Consider the following 22,954-nt stretch of genomic DNA (forward strand, 5'->3'; position numbering starts at 1 on the left):
GTGGGAAATGGTGTCAAAGGCCTTACTAAAGTCAAGGTAGACAACATCCACAGCCTTTCCCTCATCCAATAAGCAGGTCGTCCTGTCATAGAAGGAGACCAGGTTTGTCAAGCAGGACCTGCCTTTCATAAACCCATGCTGACTGGGCCTGATCATCTGGTTGTCCTGCATGTGTTGTATGATGGCACTCAGGATGAGCTGCTCCATCAGCTTCCCGGGCACCGAAGTCAAGCTGACAGGCCTGTAATTTCCCAGATCATCCTTCCGACCCTTCTTATCTATATGGGTATCACATTGGCCAAAAGAAGAATCATTTGGATGCAATTGGGATGTTTATGCAATGCATATAAACACACAACCAGCATTCAGACAGTCCACTGTACTATTTCTGAGCTTACTATTTTATGCATTTTGCATTTCTCAGGGACAAAAAACTGACAGTAGTGATTTTTAAACATGTATGATGACAGCTAATATTTGTCTGTAAGATTAGGATTCCTGCCATAGAGCTGAAAATACTCTGTAAAAGGGAATTACAGAGACACAGTGGCTGTACTCCTTAAAAACAATAATCCTAAGTGCAGGGAAAAATCATATGCTAGGGAAACAATGGCTTTTAAAGCTGGACTGTCAAAGTCAACTTGTAAAATCACAGTATTTGTACCTGGAGATTTAGTTTAACTAATTTTTCAAGAGCCCAGCAGCAAAACACCTGATTTTTGACTCTCCCTTGGAAACAGTGGTTTAAGCACTAGCAAAGCTCTTCACTCAGGAAGGCCACAGAAATTAATGAGAGATATTAAATTTTCATATTCCTCACTGTTTCCTGGAAATTATACCTAAAAGCCATGAGTTACAAAAAAATCCAGCCAAAAACACTGCTACCAAATAAATATGAAAAAGCATTGCCTGGAGAATGTGTAAAAGACAAAATCAAACAGGTTTTCCCTGCTTGCTACAGAAAGCCCAGTCTATCATAAGAAAATTTTACTTTTGGACATTTTTGAGCTTTTGTGGTCTGCAAGGTCAAAGCAAGCTGGTGAAGTTGCAATTAATTAGCCTACTTACTGTTTGTCACAATGGTATTTTTATGCCTGACATAAGCTCTGTTAATTTAAAGCCACATATTTGCTATGTATTATATAGAAGGTGTTAGCTCCATGAAACATAAAATTTTATATGCACAACTTAGAAACAAATCCAAGTGGTAAAGAAAGAAGAGTAACACACTGAAAAGCCCAGAGGACAGAATAACTTCCAGTTTTAATAAAATAGGATGCACTATTTGTCACTAGAAAGAATTATGCTTTCTTATGGGAACAGATACATTTTTTTTTTCTGGGAAGAAGCAGATGAAAAGGTTCTGTACAGCTCCCACACTGAGCATCTGCAGATATTTATTTTAGGCAAATTGGGCCTGCTAATGGATATTAATGAGCCGTGTGGAAACTGAAACAAAATTAGGTTCCATGATTGACCCACTGGCTTTGAACTTGATATGATGGAGATGGAGCTTCACAGGGATTTCTCTTTATACATTACAATCCAGTTAATTGTACTAGTATCTATGAAGCACTCAGAAAACTAAACCTACTACATATCGTACTAAGTAGTTTGGTTCCCAGTGGTTTAAGATTTTTTTAGTTACTAATTTCGTAATTAAATAAATAATAATACATTAGCATAATAAGTTAGCATGAACAAGACTAAAAAGCAAAATACCTTAGTATTTTGAAAATCATTATTAAGGTATAACGGCAGGGAGTAACACCAGTAGAAAATCTACCTAGCAGCAATATATTAGACATAGAGACATATACATAAATTAGGAGCATGTAAAATGGCTACTCTTCTACTTCAAATACTGGCATTATCACAATTTTTATTTGCTCCTCTACGGATCCTTGATGTCCCCTTGGCATAGCAGTTTACACTCGCTACTCTGACAGGAAATACCTTATTGCTGATACTCAACTGAAATATCATTCTGAACAGAGAATAATTTTTCCCTTATCTCTAGAGAGTTATCTGAAATAACTTTTTTCCAACTTTTCCAATTCCTGTTTCTTGACTCTTGCTCAAACTGAAATGCAAAAAAACCAAGACTACATGCAGAGCCCTTTGCATCCCAAATCTAACAAAGGAGCAAGAAAACATTAACAAACTTCTAATAACAAAACTCCAGAGTTCTATTCTGTGAATCTCAGAATGTAAGAACACATCATTAAAGAGCTCAAAGTTAACTGTTATAATGGGCAATTGTCAACCTTCTAATTCAAATTTCACGCAAAAATGCAACTGGTCCCATTTCTGGCTTACAGGATCCTCAGGAGCAGCACTGTTAATGTGCTCATGTGCCCAAAGGCTAACAAAATAGGACTTTAAAAATTAAAACAGTCTTCAAGAACAGCAGAACATTTAATTTAGTTTTATGCCTCTTACTGCACTGTGAAAAACAATATTCATGGATTTCAATAGAATTAATTAGAAGCTACAGATTGGGCATATTGTTTGCTGCCTATTTTGTTATTGTTGCATTTGCTTTCTGAACCTGCTGTTTATTTAACACTGATTAATTAACATGTAACCAGCTTCTCATTCATAAGACGTAGTGCGGTTAGTTACACTGAATATAAATCTCTCTTCCCTACCTACTGGGGAACAAAACTTTGAACAGGTTCCTGAAAGCATAGCTAGAAAATCTGCATGAAGCTCATGACAGTCACAAACAGGCATCTGCATTTACATGAAGAGCAAGCTACCTGAGGAAAATGACAGCAGTGAACTGTTGTTTCATTTGCATGGATCAATGTCCTCTCTTATTTTATTCTGCTTGGAGAAACCCACTGAGGCTGCAGACACATGAAGCTAGGAATGTGTCCTTGCCAAAAGACAAACTGGTTAAACTGTACTCTCAATAAATACATGCTTCTCCCTATGAAAAGACATGCTTTCTGGTTTTATGGGCTCACTTTCAGAGTCCATCCAAAAACAGGCCAAGTCACGTTTCTTTGTTCATGTTACATAATGATATGATTAGCAATTATATTCCAATTTAGGACAAGGGCTTTGGATGAAAATTAAGGGAAAGAAAAGTGCACTGAGAATTCTCAGGTTGTTTTTTAATAGTACAAAGGTCACAAGTCTGCCATGCCTGTAATTTCCAGTGGACTTGGATATGACAATGTCCTCATATCTTGTTTCAGTAGTAATATGCACAAAGGGAGTAGCTTAGTGGCAGGTGGGCTGCTTATATTTTCTGGATGCAATGATGAATGGAAACTACAAAGACTGAGCAGAATGGCATGACAATAGTTTTAATGGCCTGTAGTATCATTTGCTAGGGTCTGGTCAGGTCAAGTAATTTACAAACCAGAGAAACTAGGACAATAAAAATAAACAGCATAAAATCAGAACACGTTTTAATATGAGTCACAGCTCATATTCAAGATGTTTGAATATACATTTACACCTGGCAAAAGTACATGGTTAGTTTTGAGCACATCATGAGTTTCAAAACACTGAAGGATCAGTTTGAACTGCAGTTCTTGGTAGCTAAGGAATCTTATTACAGACACAGCCAAGGAACACAGAACCAGTCATGTGGGCTTGATAAGTCAAATGTGCCCACATATGGTGCAATCCACTAAAGTCTTCTGTATGTTATCGGCTACAACAGATATAGTGCCTTAATCATGCAAATCCCATGGGTCACCAAGAGCAAGAAAATTTTAACTTTTTTTTGTAATAGCAAGTGGAGATTTCAGATAGAAAATAGAAAAAGACTGTCTTTCTACATGATATTTTGCATTGTTCAGGAAAAGAAAACCCTCCCTATACACGCATTGCTGTCAACACGGACTCCATCCCCTCCTACATTCTCTGTGACACTACTGCCTCCACTTATGCACAGCAAGTGCAGGCTAAACCAGAGGTGTATTATCTTATCCAGATCAAGCTAATCTTAAGTAGGAAATGCAGTACCTATCAGAGCAAAGAAAACACCATCCTATAAATAAATGGAGAGGCTTGACAGATGAATGTTAGAAACAACACTGTTAGAGACAATGTGACAGTTGCAAAACTTTGGTACATGATCACTACAGCCATACCTGTCTTTTGGTCACAGTGCCATCCACAGGATCTATGTACTCAAAGCTGTCTGTTCTTTCCACACTGTAGATATTGTTACCCACAGCAAACTGCTGATGGCTGAACGATTTCTCAGTGATCAAAGCTTCCAGGTCTCTCATTATGAAATATGCTGTTCTGGGTTCCAGTGCTTCATAATCAAACCTTGCACATATATAAAAAAAGTAGAACCAAGAAGTAAGTCTTGAGAAAACAATTTCCTAAAACTTAATACACTCACAATTAGCAATTTATTGCTTACTTCAGAAATCACAGGTAGACCACTGAAGTACTGATGGCAAATTAAAACAGCACACGCATACAAGTCCTGTGCAATGTGACCATTACATGTGTGCACCACACTACACTGGCCACCTAACTCTGAGTCAACAGAAATCACTTAGAAGATGCATAGTTTCTGAAGTAGCACAGAAAACATCATCGATACACAGCTAGCTTTCCAAGATTAAGGACACAACCAGTGCAGTGCTCAACAGCCGAGTGAAATAGAGGAAACTTTGCTACAAGTTTCAAGGAACAGCTGTGTGCAAAAGACCTTACAGATATGTGAACTCCTCTGGATTAAATGTATTCTGAGAGAAAGAGAGAGGCAGAAGCTAAGATGTAAATGACAGTTAGAATTCACCCTTTTGAGACCCTAATAAAAAAGAGTAACTGTTCAGATCTTTGGAGGAGTTCTCCTAAATTAAAAGTAGGCATAGTTCCAAGTCTCACTAAAACACCGTCACTCGTAAGCACATACAGGAATAAATGCAGGAGTAAATCTTGCTGGGATCTTGATTTTTTTTTTTTTTTAACACCATGCAACAAGCTATGTCTACAGATTTCACAAGTAAATAATTCAAATCTTTCTGCCATTCAATATCAGAAAATACAATTACTCATATACTAGAAGTGACATATAAATGCTGCTCCTTCAGTAAGTAAATAACTTCTGCTGCCACTTACTCATCAGAAAACACCTGCCTACAGAACAGCGGCAATCTGTGACAGATTTTCATTCTGTGGACTCAGCAAATGCACACCTAAATGTAGCTGAACACAGCTAAACAAGTCATGGCAGTAGCAGAACTGTCCTACCAACCGCCTAAATTCCTGTGCCTCTTCCTCATTTTTCTCACCTGCAGTAGTAGTGCCGGCCAAATTTTGCCCAGTGATCCCGGACAATCTCTTCCACACTCTGCTTTCGAGCTCCTAGGATCGAAAGCCAAACTAGCACAGCCCATAGTCCATCTTTCTCTCGAAGGTGATCAGACCCTAAAGGGACATACATAAAGCAAATTACTTGCCATCACTGCAAATCAGAAAACAAGGTAAAAAGGCTGAGCAAATGTCTCATTTAACTTTGTATGTCACATAATGGTAATCAACAATACTAACCTCAGCAACTCTGGTATCCTTCAGATGGACAACCAGAACTAATGTTTAATATGTGATTTATTTATATATGTCAAAGTCCGTACTCCTAAGGTTAAATAAAAAGATGTACAATTATTTGAATAGAAAAAGCAGTAGTAGGAAAACATTTTTAGTCATGATTCCTACTCCCTGAAATACAGGGTGTTTTCACACTTCTGGTGCTGTCTCCCACAACTGGGCTAGATATGCAAACCCCTAGCCATGAACCAGAATGTTCTGGGTTATGTGAGTCTAATTGAACAGCATGTCCTTATCTCTGCAGATGTCAAGTTGCAGAGAAAGAATTTTCCCATTCCATGAAAAATGAAGATTTCCAGAATGTTCATGGCCTCCCATCAGGATGAAACACAAGAGCCTGAAAAAGTGTTTCTGGGACAAAAAACCCCAACAAACCAGAAAAGAGTTCTTTTTCTCCTTTCTGTATTTCTCCATACCTCTCAGTGGTAAAGCTGTTTGGGTGCTCAGATCTAAATCCCTTCCTAGGTTTATATTTATGAAGAGAGAAATCAATCCAACAATGGAGACTATGAACAATTTTGGAATACTCCACAGAATTTAGCACATACTCTCAGATATGTGAGGCACAAGTTCAAGTCTATTATCTGAATTTAAAAGAGCACAGACTTGATCTTGGACTTCTCATGTCCAAAGCCAAAATGCCAACTTAGAGTAATAGGTTGCTCTGCAATAGACGTGCAATGTATCTTAAACAGAAATATTTCTATGAAGCTAAACTCTACCTGTTAAAACTGGAATGTATCTATAAGAAAAAAGTTTCAATAACACCAGTATTTTCTAACAAAACACTGTTTCATGGGAAGGTTCTTGGTCATTGAACCAAAATGGTACAGTGAAACATGGATAGAAGAATTTTTGGAAAGCTCTCTGTTGTGCTCTGAGACTTGTTCTGGCATGGCTTAAGCTTCTAAATCTCTCTGAAGAGGGATGAGTGTATACATGTATCATTCTTCTAATCCATTTAGCAGCTTTAGCATATGCTGTGTCCTTGAGTGTCCTTCAGGAGGAAAAATAGATTGTTGCTTCCCTGGAAGGAGAAAGCATTGGAAGAAAGTAAGCCAGATGCAAAAGTCAGGATGGAGAAGCTGGAAACAACCCAACTGTTCCAGAATCAAAAGTCACCAATTAAAAATGTTAGCCTGATATGAGTCAAGAAAAATAATCCTGTGCACCCAAGAAGCATCTCAGTTCATCATTCTTAATCCAAGGAAAACTGACAACAGGGATTTCTCAGAATTTGTTTATTCCACCTTTTTTATTTCACCAGCATATCCATCTACTGGGTTACTATATGCACATATGTTGTTCTATATATTGCCCTTCTTTCTTCTAGCAAATTAAAATCTGTTACTGCAACTTGGTCAACTCTGGTTTTCATCTACTGTACCATAGGTGTCTTTGGTGTCTGTAGGTGTCTTTGCTCTCTCTCTCGCTCACTTATTCCTACTGCCCAGCTGACATGGTAGAAACACTAGGGAGGGAGCTTGTTCTGCTGCCCCAGTTCAGCTAACACCATTCTTCTTTGCTTTATAGATCCACTACCTGCTGCTGTGAATCTGCAAGAGGCAGAGCTGCCCTACGCAAAGTGATCAAGTTAAAGGTGCCTCGCAACTATGCATATCTGAGACTGCAATAATAATAGTCCTCCTGGCCTGCTGAGAGCTCTCAGCAATCCCAGGATAATTCTCAGTGACACTTTTAATTGAAATATCCAAGGCATTAACGAATTCCAGACTGTTGAAGGAGCTGAAGCAGAAAGAGACAACAGAACAGAGGAGTCAACAAATATTTTTCTGATTATCCCATTATATTTAATTTGCCATTGGTAAGGGAAATTATAATAACTGCAACTACTCTGACAACTTATTTTTTAGTTTATTTGTCACATATTTCTCCATAACAGTAGCAAAAAGTTATTTTTTACTACTGCAACAGTCAATTGCTGTGGCCGAACTCAGAGTAAACAATCTGGATAAAACTCTCAAAAGTATGTTCCCATTCATAAGGAAGTACTCAGCTTAAACAGGCTTAAACTGAAGTAAATTCTTGAGAGACATAGCCTGAGAAGCAAAGTAAGATCATGCAAAATGTTCATATTATGATTGTTCTGATATTGTAAAGCTGTTGGGCATGCAGACTGTCTTCTACACGTCTAACTTATTCTGTATCTGACATTTCCAATTCCGATACAGACAGTGAGTCCTGATGGTCATATGCTTGAAGAAAATGTAATTGTTTTTCCCCAAATTAGTTATCTCTGTCTGTGTTCTGTAAATGTGATTTTAAAACAAAAATGTGACTAAAGTGACTATACAAACTGACGGTAAATCACTTTGCACGCACTTTGAGTCTTACAAGCTTATCATCCAGCAAACTGAAACTTGATGATATTTTAGGCAAATGGAGATTTAGGGGCATTCTGATCTGTTCATTTATTCAAGTTAATGAGATTATTTTAGATTTGTGTTACTGTAACAGATACCACCACAGAGCTCTTTTAAGGCTTTCATTCATTTCAGCAGCAACACATCTTTATATTCTCCACTAGTTCGTCTTCTTACATAATCTTGCAGGAGAAGGCAGACGTTGTTAATAGCATCTGGAAATTTAGAGATGAAGCATACAAATTTATGAAAGATGTAGCAATTACTGAAGTGGCTTAAACTGCAGAAAGATAAATCAGCCACATAGCGTTCCTAATCCTGATTAATAGTTTGCTGATGAAATTCAGAAACTAATTGCTGCCGCTGACGCCCTTCTCTGAACTGTGTCCTGGGCATTCGTCATGTAACCAGAAAGCTACTAACCTCATCTGACAAGCTCCCCACACTGCTACAAAAATGGAAGAAGTTTTTAAAGCACTGGTTGAGCTCCAAGATCAGCTGCCAGAAAACAAGTCTGGGAAACACAGCCCTATGGGATGTTTTCAAAATCTTTTGTCCTTTTATAGCAGAAAATTTGGTTTTATTTACTTGCCAGAGCAAAATCCCTTATGTTATAAAACCAGGGCTCTGTATTATTTGGAAAATCCAGCTGGACTGGATCACCTGGGTACACAAGCGATCGGTCTCCAGTGCTGTTCGGTTAGTTTGACAATAGAATGTGGATCTGTAAAACTCCTTTCTCTTGCACAGAACAGCAAGTTTCCTACTCCAATCAGCTATGTGGTACATTTCTTTCAATATTCCAAGCTGAAAGCTAAAGAGGTGCCAAGTTTCAGTTCCCTAAATAGATATGATCGTGGGGAAAGCTGTAAAATTTATTCAAATGCCCAATACTGGCAGAAACTTGTGAGGGTCACACAGTTTAGGACATTACTAAAAGATTTGCAATAAGGTAAATATTTATTGCTAAAAACAGCTCGCATCACTGAAGTATTGGTCATCTACAGACCAGACTGCGTTTTACAAATAAACCTCCTGGCATATGAGATATTTTCAGACAGCTGCATTGAATTGAAAGATGATAAGGAAACTGAGGCAGGGAGAAAAACAAACTTTAGGCATCATAGTCATTGCATAATTGCCCTATAGGCACTGTCATGATTCATTTACACAGCAACTACACACATGCTAAGGAATTTAAACCCAATGCTCAAGTTGTCTGGATGCCCATGGGATTGAATCTTCAGGGTTCATATTAGCCTTTAGATGGCATTGGCTAAAATGGGAGGTCAGGAGGCTTTCTCCACTGAAGTGCTGCAAGTACAATAAAGCTCATCTGACCAGAGCATGCTGGGATGGACAAATTAAGCACTGCTGCAGAGCAGCTCTCCACGATGTCTGGCAAAATGTTGCTCAAGCACCCTTAGAATTCACAAGGGACAGAATTTATCAGGAGTCTCAGGAATTAATGATAGGACAGGAGAAGCAGATTAAGACAGGAATGCAGAGGGTACTAGGAATGCAGAGACTGGTCTGAGGTCAAGAGATACGAGCTGCAAAATCGGAACAGAGACTACAGTACAAAATGCAATTGGTTTAGGGCCCTACAGAAGGACACAAGCGAAGGAAAAAAATGAAAAGTAAGAACAAAGAGAAGTTAGAGGAATTATCTTGCCTACCTAGAAGAACAGACAAACTCCAGAGGCCCTTCCTTGACCTCTGTGAGACACCTGTCCCTCTTTCCCAACTTCAACAACCATCTGATACTCAGGGTACTAAAGTCAGGCCAACACAGGTTACAATGCCCTCAGTATTTCAGTATTTCAAGCCATGAAACCACTCCTCTTGATTGTTATATAACTGATCTACAGGGCTAAAAGTCCACCAATGCTTAGGACAGTCTGCTTAGCAAGACCTGAACATGCCTTTTCAATGTGCCAGGGAAATTTGATGTTTGGCTTTTTTTATAACTGCACCATAAAATTTTAATGACAAATATCCTCAAATGAGACAAGGCTTCTTCTAAGTGACCAAAGATTCTTCCCTTCTCCCTGAGACAGAAAGCATCTGCAGGAGTTGTACTCAACATCACCAGATGAAGATGGTCTAGGAGCCTTACTTCCCAAGCAGAAACAGGCCTGAGGCAGTGGTTTGTCATGGCATATGGCACACAGAGGCCACCCCTGCCTGCTTTACACACAGGAGCTGCTGCACTCCGTGGGCTAAGATATCTAGACATACTTCAGCCTATGGGAACTCACCATCAAACTCCTACATGCTCCTTCCAGTCAAAACCCACACTTCCCTTTCTTCAACATAATGATGAAGGCAGGAACTTTTTCCAAATAATTTGGGTGTTAATGAGGTCATACAGATGTCTCAAGACCCACCCAAGTTTCATGGAAATATTTGGTTTTGGATGAGCAGGAGGAACCAATATTTAGAGGGTAGGGATACAGAACTGGCTTGGTGAAAAAAGCACGAAAAAGCAGTGAGAGTTGAAAACTCCCCAGTTCAAACCTCTCATGGGCAGATGAAAAACACACCACAACAAATGGCAGTACATTCTGAAAGGTACAAGATCCTCCCGCCCCTCTCTCCAAGTTAGAACTCACTCAATGACCTTGCAGAACACCCTTGGAAAACATCTGTTCAAAAGATGCATTCAAGGCCATACAAATCTGTACCAGCCACATCAATTAAGCCAACGTGTCCAGGTTGCTAATCATGAGACATTGGTTCCCATTAACAACAGAAGGAAAATAAACATTTGTTATTAATTTAAATTCTCTTATTTTCTACAGATAGACACCCAAAGAAATTTAACACATTTTTGGTTCTTCCATCATAGTCCATTCAGACACTTACAGACAGTTAATGACAGGCTAACATATAAAGTGGCATGTCTATGGCTTAAAGGTATCCTCATTTTTAAAAAAGCAGCATTCTGCTCTAATTGACCTTAACCAACAAACTTCATACTGGACTTAATCAAAGCAAAATGAAATTTGTAACCAAGTTTTACTTCATGATAAATTCTTTTCTATGAAAAGCTGTAGCCAATGTATTATACACCAAAATAAAGAACTCCATGGAACTCACATCAAAATATACAATAACTTATTAGCCAGGCAAATGGTTAAGTTATTCTGATATGTCCTCATTCAAAAACACTTCTAACATAACCCTACTAATAAATAAAAATAAGAAAGAATTTCTGTGCCAGAATCCAGGAAAGAAAAAAAAAAAAACCCCACTGTGAAATTTATTCAGTTTTTCTCATAAACCAAACCCACATTTGTACAGATTTTCAGACTACCTATTTTAATTGTTTGCTCTAATGCTTCCTGTCAGTACTGAATTCATGAGGGCTCAAACTTGTCTTTCATTCTGCATTGTATTGTTTGACTGGTTCTCGGGACAGGTGAGGGAGAAATACTTAGTAAAAACATAGATGCCAACATATAACTGAATTTCTTCTAATGGTGATTTTACCTAAGTTATGGTAATTGTGATGTTCCAAAAAGGGACGCCTGCAACAGGTCTGGTTAGACATACCATTATCTCCTACTTTGTACACTGAATCACAATACAGACAAAACCCCTCCAAATGCTATTGCAGTCTGAAAACACTGTTACAGTGGAACCAGTGAGACCTTCCTGCATTATGTTCAAGTCAAAAGAGAGTGCCAGGCACCTCCAAAAGCTGTCTGGGCAGTGATAAGATTGCCTATGGCTTCTGAATGTTCATCTTCCACATTTTTCATACCTCAACATACTGGACACCAGAGTTGTAGGAAGACCCTCAAGATGGAAACAACTGACTTCTCTGTTCCAGTACAAGACAGTGTTAATTTGCTGATTCTTTTGGCTTTGACTTGAGGCACCCAGGAAAATGAAGAGTTGTCATTCAAAGTCTGTGGAAATCTTTTGATTATGTATTACTTACCAGTTCCAAAGCTTTCCTCTCCACAAAGCGAGCAACGTCCAGAGTCCATGAGATTGGAAAAATATCTCCATCCTGCTGGTGTCTCATACACAGGAACCTTCATTGCTTTTGCCACTCTGGAAAAGACACAATAAAACATCACATGAAAAGACACTACTTTTTTTACATATGGCCCGAGATCAGTTGAGAAATCTAGGTCTTGCTACACATCTCCTGATAGCTGGGCTATAAGTGAAAAAAAAACCAACAGAACAGTTAAACAGCACCATTCAAAACTGATCCTTGTCTTAGAACTGACTTCAGTCAGAACACAGGTATGTTTATACACTAAGTGTAGTATTTTGGAAAATGTAGGACCTCAGCTCAACAGGCTTTACCAGTATTTTCCTCTCATTATTGGGCAAGAAACAATTATAACTAGAGACACAGAGTTTTGTTACACTAATATTTTAATGAAAGTTAAAGAATCATGTTGAAGTACCTTCCTTTACAAAACACAGGTGGCCAACACCAATACGCTTGAAAGATACTTCTGTTCGTACGTTCAAAGCCAAGACAATACAGGAATGTTTCCATGATGTTTCCATCTCCTCTGAAAAAGCTTTTGCAGTCTCAACCTGAGTCTGAACTTACTTTCCCCGTCTCCTCTGACACACCTATACAAAATACTCCCACTAGCTGGCTGACCTGCCAAAGCTGGATGTGCTTTCCCTTCTCCAGGTTGTTAACTGGTAACTAACTGTTATGAAAAAAATCCTTTCCTGGACTGAAAAACAAGAAAGAAGAAAAAACCACAAATCCTCTAAGGAACCCAAGCTGGGATTTATGCAGAATTAATATCACTATTCTTCTTGTTCCTAATTATATTACTTGTTTTCATTGTGTGCCTAGGATTTTCAGAGCCAGCTTTTTTAATATGAAAAACAACACTTGACATATAGTCAATCAATCTGACTGACTAAAAAGGACCTTACAATCTCCCTAGGACTGCTGCAACAATCACACCCAACAAACATTTCCTGAATTCCACTCCCACAGAAGAATACTTGACATGAGACGATTTACATAATTTTAACTGCAGTCAAGCCCAGGCAAAGCAGTTCAATCAAAGCAGGATTCAACATGCTTAATACAATCCACCTAGAAGTTACATGTCAAGGCGAATGCAGTCCCCTCTCTGATCAACAGACACACCTGTTTTCAGACAGTCCATCACTCTGTTTTTAAGTAGACATGTAAGGTAAATGGGATGAACTGTCAAATATGCAAATACTGACCCTTTCAAAACCTGGTACATAAATGTACCTAAATGACAGTTCAGCCCTTAAGTACTCTCTCTGAAATCTTTAAATTGTTAATAAGCACTGGTATTATGTCTCCAAATCCACTTTTATTTTTATGCAATAAACATCTGTTGCTCTCTAAGTCTCCTTCTATCCAGCCTAGGTGTTCATTTGTGTACTTATACATTACATTACCTTTTTTGAATAAGATAGAGTAAGAATTGCTGATGCTTATTTGAAAAGAGCTAAAGACGTACCCGGAGAAAAAAATATTATCAAAATGTTTAATCCTAAATTCAGTTTTCATGTCTCTAGTATAGAGGCAGAGGCAAGTGTATAGTTCCATGTGTTTATACAGCACTACCTATATCATTGGCCCTTAGAAATGCTGCTGTGTAAAGGAGGTGTCCTGGTTTAACCAGGATAGGGTTAAGTTTCCCCAGCAGTGGGGGGGAAGCTCTAGCCGGGTTATTCAGATACCATGCAGATGTCACATCCTGGCGCCGAAGCGGGACAGTCAGTTACCGCGTGTACTGTGGGATTTGCTCTGTTCTCACTGCTGTATTGGTAGATATTTTGCTCTGTTCATTGTTATCATTGTTACTGTTATTGTTATTGTTGTTGTTGGTTGTGTTGCTATTGCACTGCTGTATTAAACCTGTCCTTATCTCAGCCCGGGGCTTTGTATTTCACTCCCTTTGTGGAGGAGGGGCAGCGGCCGCGTGGTCTCAGACCTCACCAGGGGCTAAACCATTACAACTTTGGCGCTCAATGTGGGGCTGGAGAAGGCTGAGATAAGGACAAAAGGAGGTGTGTTAGAGCAATCTGTTACGTGTAATTTTTCTTCTGTTTCTATTTGCATTTGTTTGATAAGAAACGTCTGCAATGCTGACCAACTTGCTTGCATGGTGGGGCTGGATTAATCCTCATATCCACTCTGTGCTCCTAGTAGTGGCATTTATTGTCGGTGGAAAATGTATCAAGGGTCTTGTTTTGCTCTACTGGTTACTGTCTGCTTATAATGGGCTCGTATCGCTGCTTGTGGGGTTGAACCAATACCTGTTTGCTGCCTGGGCTTTTGTTTGGGGTCTCACCCCCTCTATGGGTGAGCCAGAGGAAGAGATTCTCTCGGTTTCTGAGAGTTTCAGCTATCCCTGGAGCACCCAGGTCACTGTGTTCGTGGTACAATGCTTTCTGAATGTCTGCCAGATCTTGTTTTGGGCCATGCGGTATTTCTCCAACAACAGCACCACCCGGAATCCTGCCCTGAGGACAGATAGTTATAAATGGCTAGGTATGTGGGAGAAGATGGGCAAGTGCCTGAGTCAGTGGTCACCCCCAATGCTTTGGGATTTCACTCCCGAACAAGTGCAGAGTCCCGATAAACTGGTGGAGTGTTTGGAAAAGGTGTGCTGCCAATCAGAGAAACCCCGGGAGATGCAGCTCGCTGCGATGTGCTGAGGGCTTGCCCATGCTTACCGCATCGCCCTTAACACTGATCACTGCCCTCAAGGGGGAGAAAGGGCTGCAGGGTCTGAAAGTGAACCTACTGGTACAGCAGCTGGGCCAGAGGGATAGGCAGTGCCAGTACCAGTCGCCTCCACCAGCACAGCAGCTGAGCCGGAGGGACAAGCAGTCCCAATATCAGTCGCCCCGATACGGACAACCAAATATACCAAAAAATCCCCTCGCAGTGTACAGGGTGATAATGAACCAGGCCCATCACGAGAGCAGGAGGAAGAGACGGAGGTAACCATCCGATCTCTATCCCTGAGTGAATTGCAAGATATGCAGAAGGATTTTAGCCGCATTGCAGGTGAGCAAATTTGCACCTGGCTGCTCCAATGCTGGGATAGTGGAGCTGCTGGTTTTGAATTGGAGGGGAGAGAGGCCAAGCAGCTGGGACCTTTAGCCAAGCAGGCTGGTATTGACAAGGCAATAGGGAAACAGGCTTAAACCCTCAGCCTTTGGAGGCGACTCCTGCTCCGTGTGAGGGAGAGGTACCCCTACAAGGATGATGCTCTATGTCGGTTAGGCAAGTGGACCGACATGGAGAAAGGCATTCAGAACCTCAGGGAAATGGCTGTGTTTGATATGATCTATGGTGATCTGAATGATGAGCGGTCACCAATGGATCCAGATCAGGCCCCTTGCACACAGTTGATGTGGCGGAAGTTCCTGCAAAGTGGACCAGAGGGACATTCCAAAGCATCAGCAGTAGCGTCCTGGTGGCGAGACACCCAGACTCAAACAGTGGACGAAGTGATTATCCAGCTCTGACAATATGAGGGAAGTCTCCCTTCCTCCCAACATGCTTTGGTTTCAGCTGTAGAGGAACTGTCTCAGAGGCTCCAGAAAGTGGAAGAGGACATGTCCTATGTTCCACCTGCATGGGCCAATGTCTCAGCTATTAGAAGCAGACGCTTCCCCACCCAAGAGAAGGGCGGTAGAAGGTACACACCACAGGGCACCCTGTGGTTTTTCCTCCGCGACCATGGGGAAAACATGAGAAGGTGGCATGGACAGCCCACTTCCGCCCTAGCTGCACGAGTACAGCAATTGAAAGGGAAGACCACCATGAAAGGGGAGTCTTCCAAGAGAGACACAGCTCCAGTGTCCATTCGGAAATCCCCCAGACAGAATAGAATGGCCAACTCTATGCTTGACCCTCTTGGGGGGACCAGGAAGTCATTCTTGCAGGAGTCACTCTTAGATCAAGTGAGTGATGGTGAGCAGGATTAGAGGGGCCCTGCCTCCAGCCAGGTGGAGGAAAGGGATAATCAGATTTACTGGAAGGTGTGGATCCGATGGCCTGGCACACCAGAACCACAAGAATGTAAGGCCTTGGTAGACACTGGCGCACAGTGCACCCTGATGCCATCAAGCCACTGTGGGGTCAAATCCATCTGCATCTCTGGAGTGACAGGGGGATCCCAACAGCTGACCCTATTAGATGCTGAAGTAAGCTTAACTGGGAAGGACTGGCATAAGCACCCGACTGTGACTGGCCCAGATGCCCCGTGCATCCTAGGTATAGACTACCTCAGGAGAGGGTACTTTAAAGACCCAAAAGGGTACCGGTGGGCCTTTGGTATAGCTGCCCTGGGGGAGATTGAGCAATTGTCCACCTTAGCCGGCCTCTCAGAGGATCCCTCGGTGGTGGGGGTCGCTTAAGGTTGAAGAGCAGCGAGTGCCAATTGCTACCAAGACGGTGCACCAGCGGCAGTACCGTACTAACCAAGATTCCCTGGTCCCCATCCATCAGCTGATCCATCGACTAGAAAGCCAGAAGGTGATCAGCAAGACTCATTCACCTTTCAACAGCCCTATATGGTCAGTGAGAAAACCTAATGGCAAATGGAGACTGACCGTGGACAACCGTGGCCTGAATGAAGTTACGCCAGCGATGAGTGCTGCAGTGCCAGACATGCTAGAGCTCCAGTATGAGCTGGAGTCGAAGGCAGCCAAGTGGTACGCCACGATTGACATCGCTAACGCGTTCTTACATTCTTGCATTCACTTGGAGGGGTATCCAGTACACCTGGAATCGATTGCCCCAGGGGTGGAACCACAGCTCCACCATCTGCCATAGACTGGTCCATACTGCACTGGAGAAAGGTGGGGCTCCAGAACACCTGCAGTTCATTGATGATATCATTGTATGGGGGGACACAGCTGAGGAAAGTCTTTGAGAAAGGAAAGAAGATAATTGAAATCCTCCTGAAGGATGGTCTTGCCATCAAGCGACAGAAAGTTAAGGGGCCTGGAAGGGAGATTCAGTTCCTAGGAATAAAATGGCAAGATGGGCATCGCCACTGGAGGTGATAAACAAGATAACAGCCATGGCCCCAGCAACCACTAAAAAGGAGACTCAGTCTTTCCTGGGCGCTGTGGGGTTCTGGAGGATGCACATCCCAAACTACAGCCTGATTGTGAGCCCTCTCTACCATGTAACCCGCAAGAAGAACGATTTTAAATGGGGCCCTGAGCAACAACAAGCCTTTGAACAAATTAAGCAGGAGATTACCCAGGCAGTGGCCCTCGGGCCAGTCCGGACAGGGCAGGAGATTAAGAACGTGCTCTACACTGCAGCTGGGGAGAATGGCCCTTCCTGGAGCCTTTGGCAGAGAGCAGATGGGGAATCCCGAGGCCGACCTCTAGGCTTTTGGAGCCGGGGATACAAAGGCTCTGAAGCTAACTATACCCTGACTGAGAAGGAGATACTGGCAGCATACGAAGGAATTTGAGCTGCCTCAGAAGTGGTCAGCACTGAGACACAGCTCCTCCTGGCACCCCGACTGCCAGTGCTGGGATGGATGTTCAAAGGAAAGGCTCCCTCCACACATCATGCAACAGATGCCACGTGGAGTAAATGGGTTGCGTTGATAACACAACGGGCTCAAATATGGAACCTCGACCCCCCAGGATTAGTAGAAATGATCATAAACTGACCAGAGAGCAAAGATGCTGGGATGTCACCAGAACAAGAGGTGACACGTGCTGAGGAGGCCCCACCATATAACGAGCTGCCAGAGGAGGAGAAGCGATATGCCCTGTTCACTAATGGGTCTTGCCGCATTGTGGGAAAACTTCGACGATGGAAGGCTGCAGTGTGGAATCCCACACGAGAAACCACTGAAGCTGTTGAGGGACAAGGTGAATTGAGCCAGTTTGCAGAGGTGAAAGCCACCCAATTGGCTTTGGATATTGCTGAGCGAGAAAAGTGGCCGAGACTCTATCTCTACACTGACTCATGGGTGGTGGCAAGTGCCCTGTGGATGTGGTTGCAGCAATGGAAACAGAACAACTGGCAATGCAAGGGCAGACCCATCTGGGCCGCTGAAGTATGGCAGGACATTGCAGCCCGGGTGGAGAACCTCGTTGTGAAGGTGCGCCGTGGGGACGCCCATATACCCAAGAGTCGGGCCACTGATGAACATCAACACAACCAGCAGGCGGACCAGGCTGCTAAGATTGAAGTGGCTCAGGTGGACTTGGACTGGCAGCGTAAAGGTGAACTGTTCATAGCCCGGTGGGCCCATGAGACCTCGGGCCACCAAGGCAGAGATGCAACATACAGGTGGGCTCGAGATCGAGGGGTGGATCTCACCATTGACACCATCGCAGAGATCATCCACGGATGTGAGACATGTGCTGCGATCAAACAAGCCAAACGGATGAAGCTCCAGCGGAATGAAGATCGATGGCTGAAATATAAATATGGAGAGGCCTGGCAGATCGACTACATCACACTGCCACAGACCCGCCAAGGCAAGCGCCACGTGCTCACAATGGTGGAAGCAACCACTGGATGGCTTGAAACTTATCCAGTGTCCTACGCCACCGCCCGAAACACCATCCTGGGCCTTGAAGAGTGAGTCCTGTGGCGACACGGCACCCCAGAGAGAATTGAGTCAGACAATGGGACTCACTTCCGAAATAACCTCATAGATGCCTGGGCAGAAGAACACGGCATCGAGTGGGTCTACCACATCCCCTACCACGCACCAGCCTCTGGGAAGATCGAGCGCTACAATGGACTGTTAAAAACTACATTGAGAGCAATGGGGGGTGGAACTTTCAAACACTGGGACACACATCTGACAAAGGCCACTTGGTTAGTGAACACAAGAGGATCTGCCAATCGAGCTGGCCCGGCTCAGTCAAAACTTCCACGTGTTGTAGACGGGGATAAAGTCCCTGTGGTGCGCATGAGGGATCTGCTGGGAAAAATGGTCTGGGTTAGTCCTGCACCAGGCAAAGGCAAACCCATCCACGGGATTGTTTTTGCTCAAGGACCTGGGTGCACCTGGTAGGTGATGCAGAAGGATGAAGAGGTCTGATGCGTGCCACAAGGGGACTTGATTGTGGGTGAAAACACACCGTGAATTATACTGTGCTTTTGTCAATTTTTCTTTGTTAATGCTAGTTGCTAAACAGCAGCTGGCTGTGATGCACATGGTATAGAATAAAGGGGTGGATTATGTCCTGGTTTAGCCAGGATAGGGTTAAGTTTCCCCAGCAGTAGGGGGGGGAGCTCTAGCTGGGTTATTCAGATACCATGCAGACATCACATCCTGGCGCCGAAGCGGGACAGTCAGTTACCGCGTGTACTGTGGGATTTGCTCTGTTCTCACTGCTGTATTGGTAGATATTTTGCTCTGTTAATTGTTATTACTGTTATTCTTATTGTTATTGTTGTTGTTTGTTGTGTTGCAGTTGCACTGTTGTATTAAACCTGTCCTTATCTCAGCCCAGGGCTTTGTATTTCACTCCCTTTGTGGGGGAGGGGCAGCGGCCGCGTGGTCTCAGACCCCGCCAGGGACTAAACCACCACAGGAGGTTATACAGTGCAGAGCTGAACGTGGTTTTGGCTGGCTTTGCAAAAAAATTAAGAACATAAAAGGATTTAATCTCTGTGTGACAGTAACCACAGGCTGGGAACAGGCCAGAAACTAGAAAACAATCAACCAGAAAACAATGGCTAACATGTTGAAGAGCAAAGCCAATTCTCTTGATGTAGCCTAACAGTACAGCAGAACTATCTCTGCTTGCAGAAATGTTCCCATATCCTGTTACTGGTTTTGCAGAAGGAAAACCTTTCTCTTTCACTTTTCTGTATTTCTCTAGTGTGGGGATAAACAGCCTTGGACAGACCCATCTCGACCAGCACCAAAAGCTTCTAGAGGCCGTAATGGTTTTCAAAGGTTTCCGTGCATTAGGTTAGCACTGGAAATATTGATTGTGTCAGCATTCTGCTTACTTTAAAATAAGCTTTTCAAACAAACAAAATATAATATAAACATATACATACAAAGTATATAGTGAAATATCACAGATTGTTCCTTGCAATAATTTTTTGTTCTTGACTCTTAAGACTTTAACAAAGTAAGTAAGTAGAAGTACACTGAAAATTAACCATACTCTTTTTTAATTGTCATTTTACTGAACTAAAGAATCATCACTGGAAGTCTCAATAAATGCAGAATGTGTCTTTATGCAAACTATAGACATTTAAGGTGAATGATCACACCAAGAAACACGAGCGCGGTTCCCACAGGAAGATGCAAAAAATTCTCAAAGCTGCAGACTCAGAGAAATAATGCGCTGCATTGGATCAAACAAGTAACAATGCAAACTACAGGAAAATAGACTCAGAGGAAGGAAACTAATGTTCTGTAACTGGGAAATTACTACATCTTCAAAGGGAAAACAGATATTAAATGCAGGAAGCGGGAGGGATTTTTAATGTTCCTACATCTACATCTTTCTAAACAAGAAATACGACTGGTACGATGTCAGTGCAGAGAAAGTTTAAAAAAAAAAAAAAGTATCTTTACTTACCAAAACTTTTTTTTCACTTTACATTCACCAATCTGCTTTCTTACAGACAAAATTACAAAATCAGAGCTTTCAGTCACTGCTACACCAAGTAGACAGATGTTTATACAAAAAAAGTGCCAGATGAGACAAAAGGGTAGCATCCCTTGTGGACCAAAATTTGGAAATGAGTTTCTACGTACCACTGAAGATTTCCAGCACTACCTAATGCAGCATATGACCTCATGACAAGCTTGAAAGATACTAAGGTAATATTTTCTTCAGCTAGGCAAATAAATGCTTAGGATGAGGGTTTATGGAACTTGTAATTCTGCAAGGACAGTTGCTGGTGAGTCACAATAAAGGTTTTTGTTTTATCTATAACAGATCACCATTAATTACAATCTATGATGTTTTTAGTGATGCACCTTCACAGGGCAGTTCAAACAAGTATATACAGAGAGAGCTTTTTAAGTTGTTTTTTTTTTTTTCCTGTACATTTACACCGCAGTCCCTAAATTTGGGGAGTTAGAAATGGAAAGTCAAGTGGTTACCACAAAGATTTTGTTTTCTATATGAGATCTCTTGGTCAGACAGGATACTTCTTCTCTCAGAAAGTGAGTTTTGGAACTGATGCTACAAAGAGCTTATATCTTGCAGAGGTCTCACTCATAAGAGTAAAGTTTATATGTCCTTATATATATGTATAGCACATCATCACCAAGATACTGATGCAGTAGTGCTCCTGTAAGGGCAATACCTCAGTCTCTGAGTTCACTGGGTGAAGGTGTTAGCTGTCAAAAGGCTCAACCTTGTGGATGGAATATACTTCCAGAGCAATTCAAAACAAAAACTGGAAAAAAATATGCCATATGAATAGGTTCATTCTCCTAGTCTATTTGAAGTAAAGGCATTCTATTTATGTCTAACCACACAGTTGATATAGCTGTGTTTATATGTTCCATGAGTATGAACTATGTAGAAGGAATACAAAAGAACGTGGACATTCTGGTTCTTGTCACCTCAGACATTTAATGGGATTGACTTCAAACGGTATTATTACTTGCCTTCTTTCAGCGTAAGTGCTCACTACATCAACGAGATTATACAATAAAGTTTCTTCTGTCTGTGTGTAGCACTCATTAGCTCTTGGTAGACTGGGAAATGGGGTATTTACACTTGAAGCTAAACTGATGAAAATCACCTTAGTTATTCTGCCCATATCAGAGCTAAGGGTATTTATGTTCCCAGTATGCTCAAATACTAATTAAGGAGAACAAAAATAAATCAGAGTGAACTGTACTTTTATGCAATTACACACATTATTTAAATTTAATTATTATTTTGCAAATTTTTAAAAAAGCAGGAGCAGCTTTTTCTAAATGGGGAGATAATAAAGTGAGTTAAAATAAAAATATACATTACTGTAAGGTTATATAGTTAAATTTAACTTCCTGCTGGACAACTTCACTCTCATTTTTATTTTGAAGAGCTAGTCTCACACTACCTATACTGACTGCACACTTTTTATTAAAACATAAGGAGAACACACACAATGCAACCATGAGAAACAGTTTGAGTTATTTCATCACCAGAAAACAGAATTATTGGCAAGTTTAGTACCAACACAGAAATGATAAGACAATTCTTGCACGCTACAATAAGTCTGACCAAAGAATGAGCTGGCCAGTTCATACTAAAGGTAATAATTAACATAATAATAATCTCCATAATGAAGATCAGAATTTTTGAAAATTTCCTGTCAAAAAAAAGATATTAATTCTAAAATTGCTCCTGAAAGCCTTAACAGATTAATGTGGAAAACTTACCTGTTAGGCACCAGGCAACCGGACTACTCATTGTATAGCTGCACATCTGAATATCCCAGATCTTTTTCCTTATACTTTATAGCCATATGTGTGTAACCCAACTAGGAAAACAGAGGGTACAGGACTCTTGATAGCCTAAGTGATCTTCCTTGGAATTATAGTAAAAATATCCTGCTTAAACTGTGTAAAAAAGAAAGCTTTCCTTTGAAAAAAAGTTCTTTTATTTAACAGGGTTAAAGGAATATCCTTGTGATACCTTTCTTTCAGTTCTCCACCCAGTGGAGACAACAGATTATTTTTCATAGATGAGCTAATAAAGCAAAGTGGTCCCAGAGGGTATCTCCCAGTCACTGCGATTTTGGACTAGCAAAACACCACTGACTTCAGTAGAATTACCCTGACTTACATTAACAAGAGTCAGACGGAAGTCTGCTCCAACTTGTTCTCTACAGTGCCACAAAAAGTCCTGATAAATACACATCACTCAGATACAACAAATGGCCTGCAGCAAGCTGACTTTCTTGTGCCCAGCAAAACTTTTACAATTTCTGAGAATAGATCGGCCAATAAAACAAAACTATCCTGACAAAGTCATGATGC

At 41.5% G+C, this 22,954-nt stretch overlaps 1 protein-coding gene across 1 annotated transcript in view; it reads right to left on the reverse strand.

Moving 5' to 3' along the window:
• Nucleotides 1-22,954, reverse strand: part of PGM5 (phosphoglucomutase 5) — a 77,212-nt gene that overhangs the window by 13,831 nt on the left and 40,427 nt on the right. The window contains exons 7-9 of the mRNA XM_074813213.1: nucleotides 11,923-12,038; nucleotides 5,274-5,409; nucleotides 4,113-4,296 (exon numbers count right to left, since the gene is read on the reverse strand). Coding sequence (XP_074669314.1) covers nucleotides 4,113-4,296; nucleotides 5,274-5,409; nucleotides 11,923-12,038 — 436 coding nt within the window. The remainder of the gene's footprint in view (nucleotides 1-4,112; nucleotides 4,297-5,273; nucleotides 5,410-11,922; nucleotides 12,039-22,954) is intronic.

The sequence above is a fragment of the Strix aluco genome, chromosome Z, assembly GCF_031877795.1.
Source record: "Strix aluco isolate bStrAlu1 chromosome Z, bStrAlu1.hap1, whole genome shotgun sequence".
In the NCBI taxonomy this organism is placed as follows: Eukaryota; Metazoa; Chordata; class Aves; order Strigiformes; family Strigidae; genus Strix; species Strix aluco.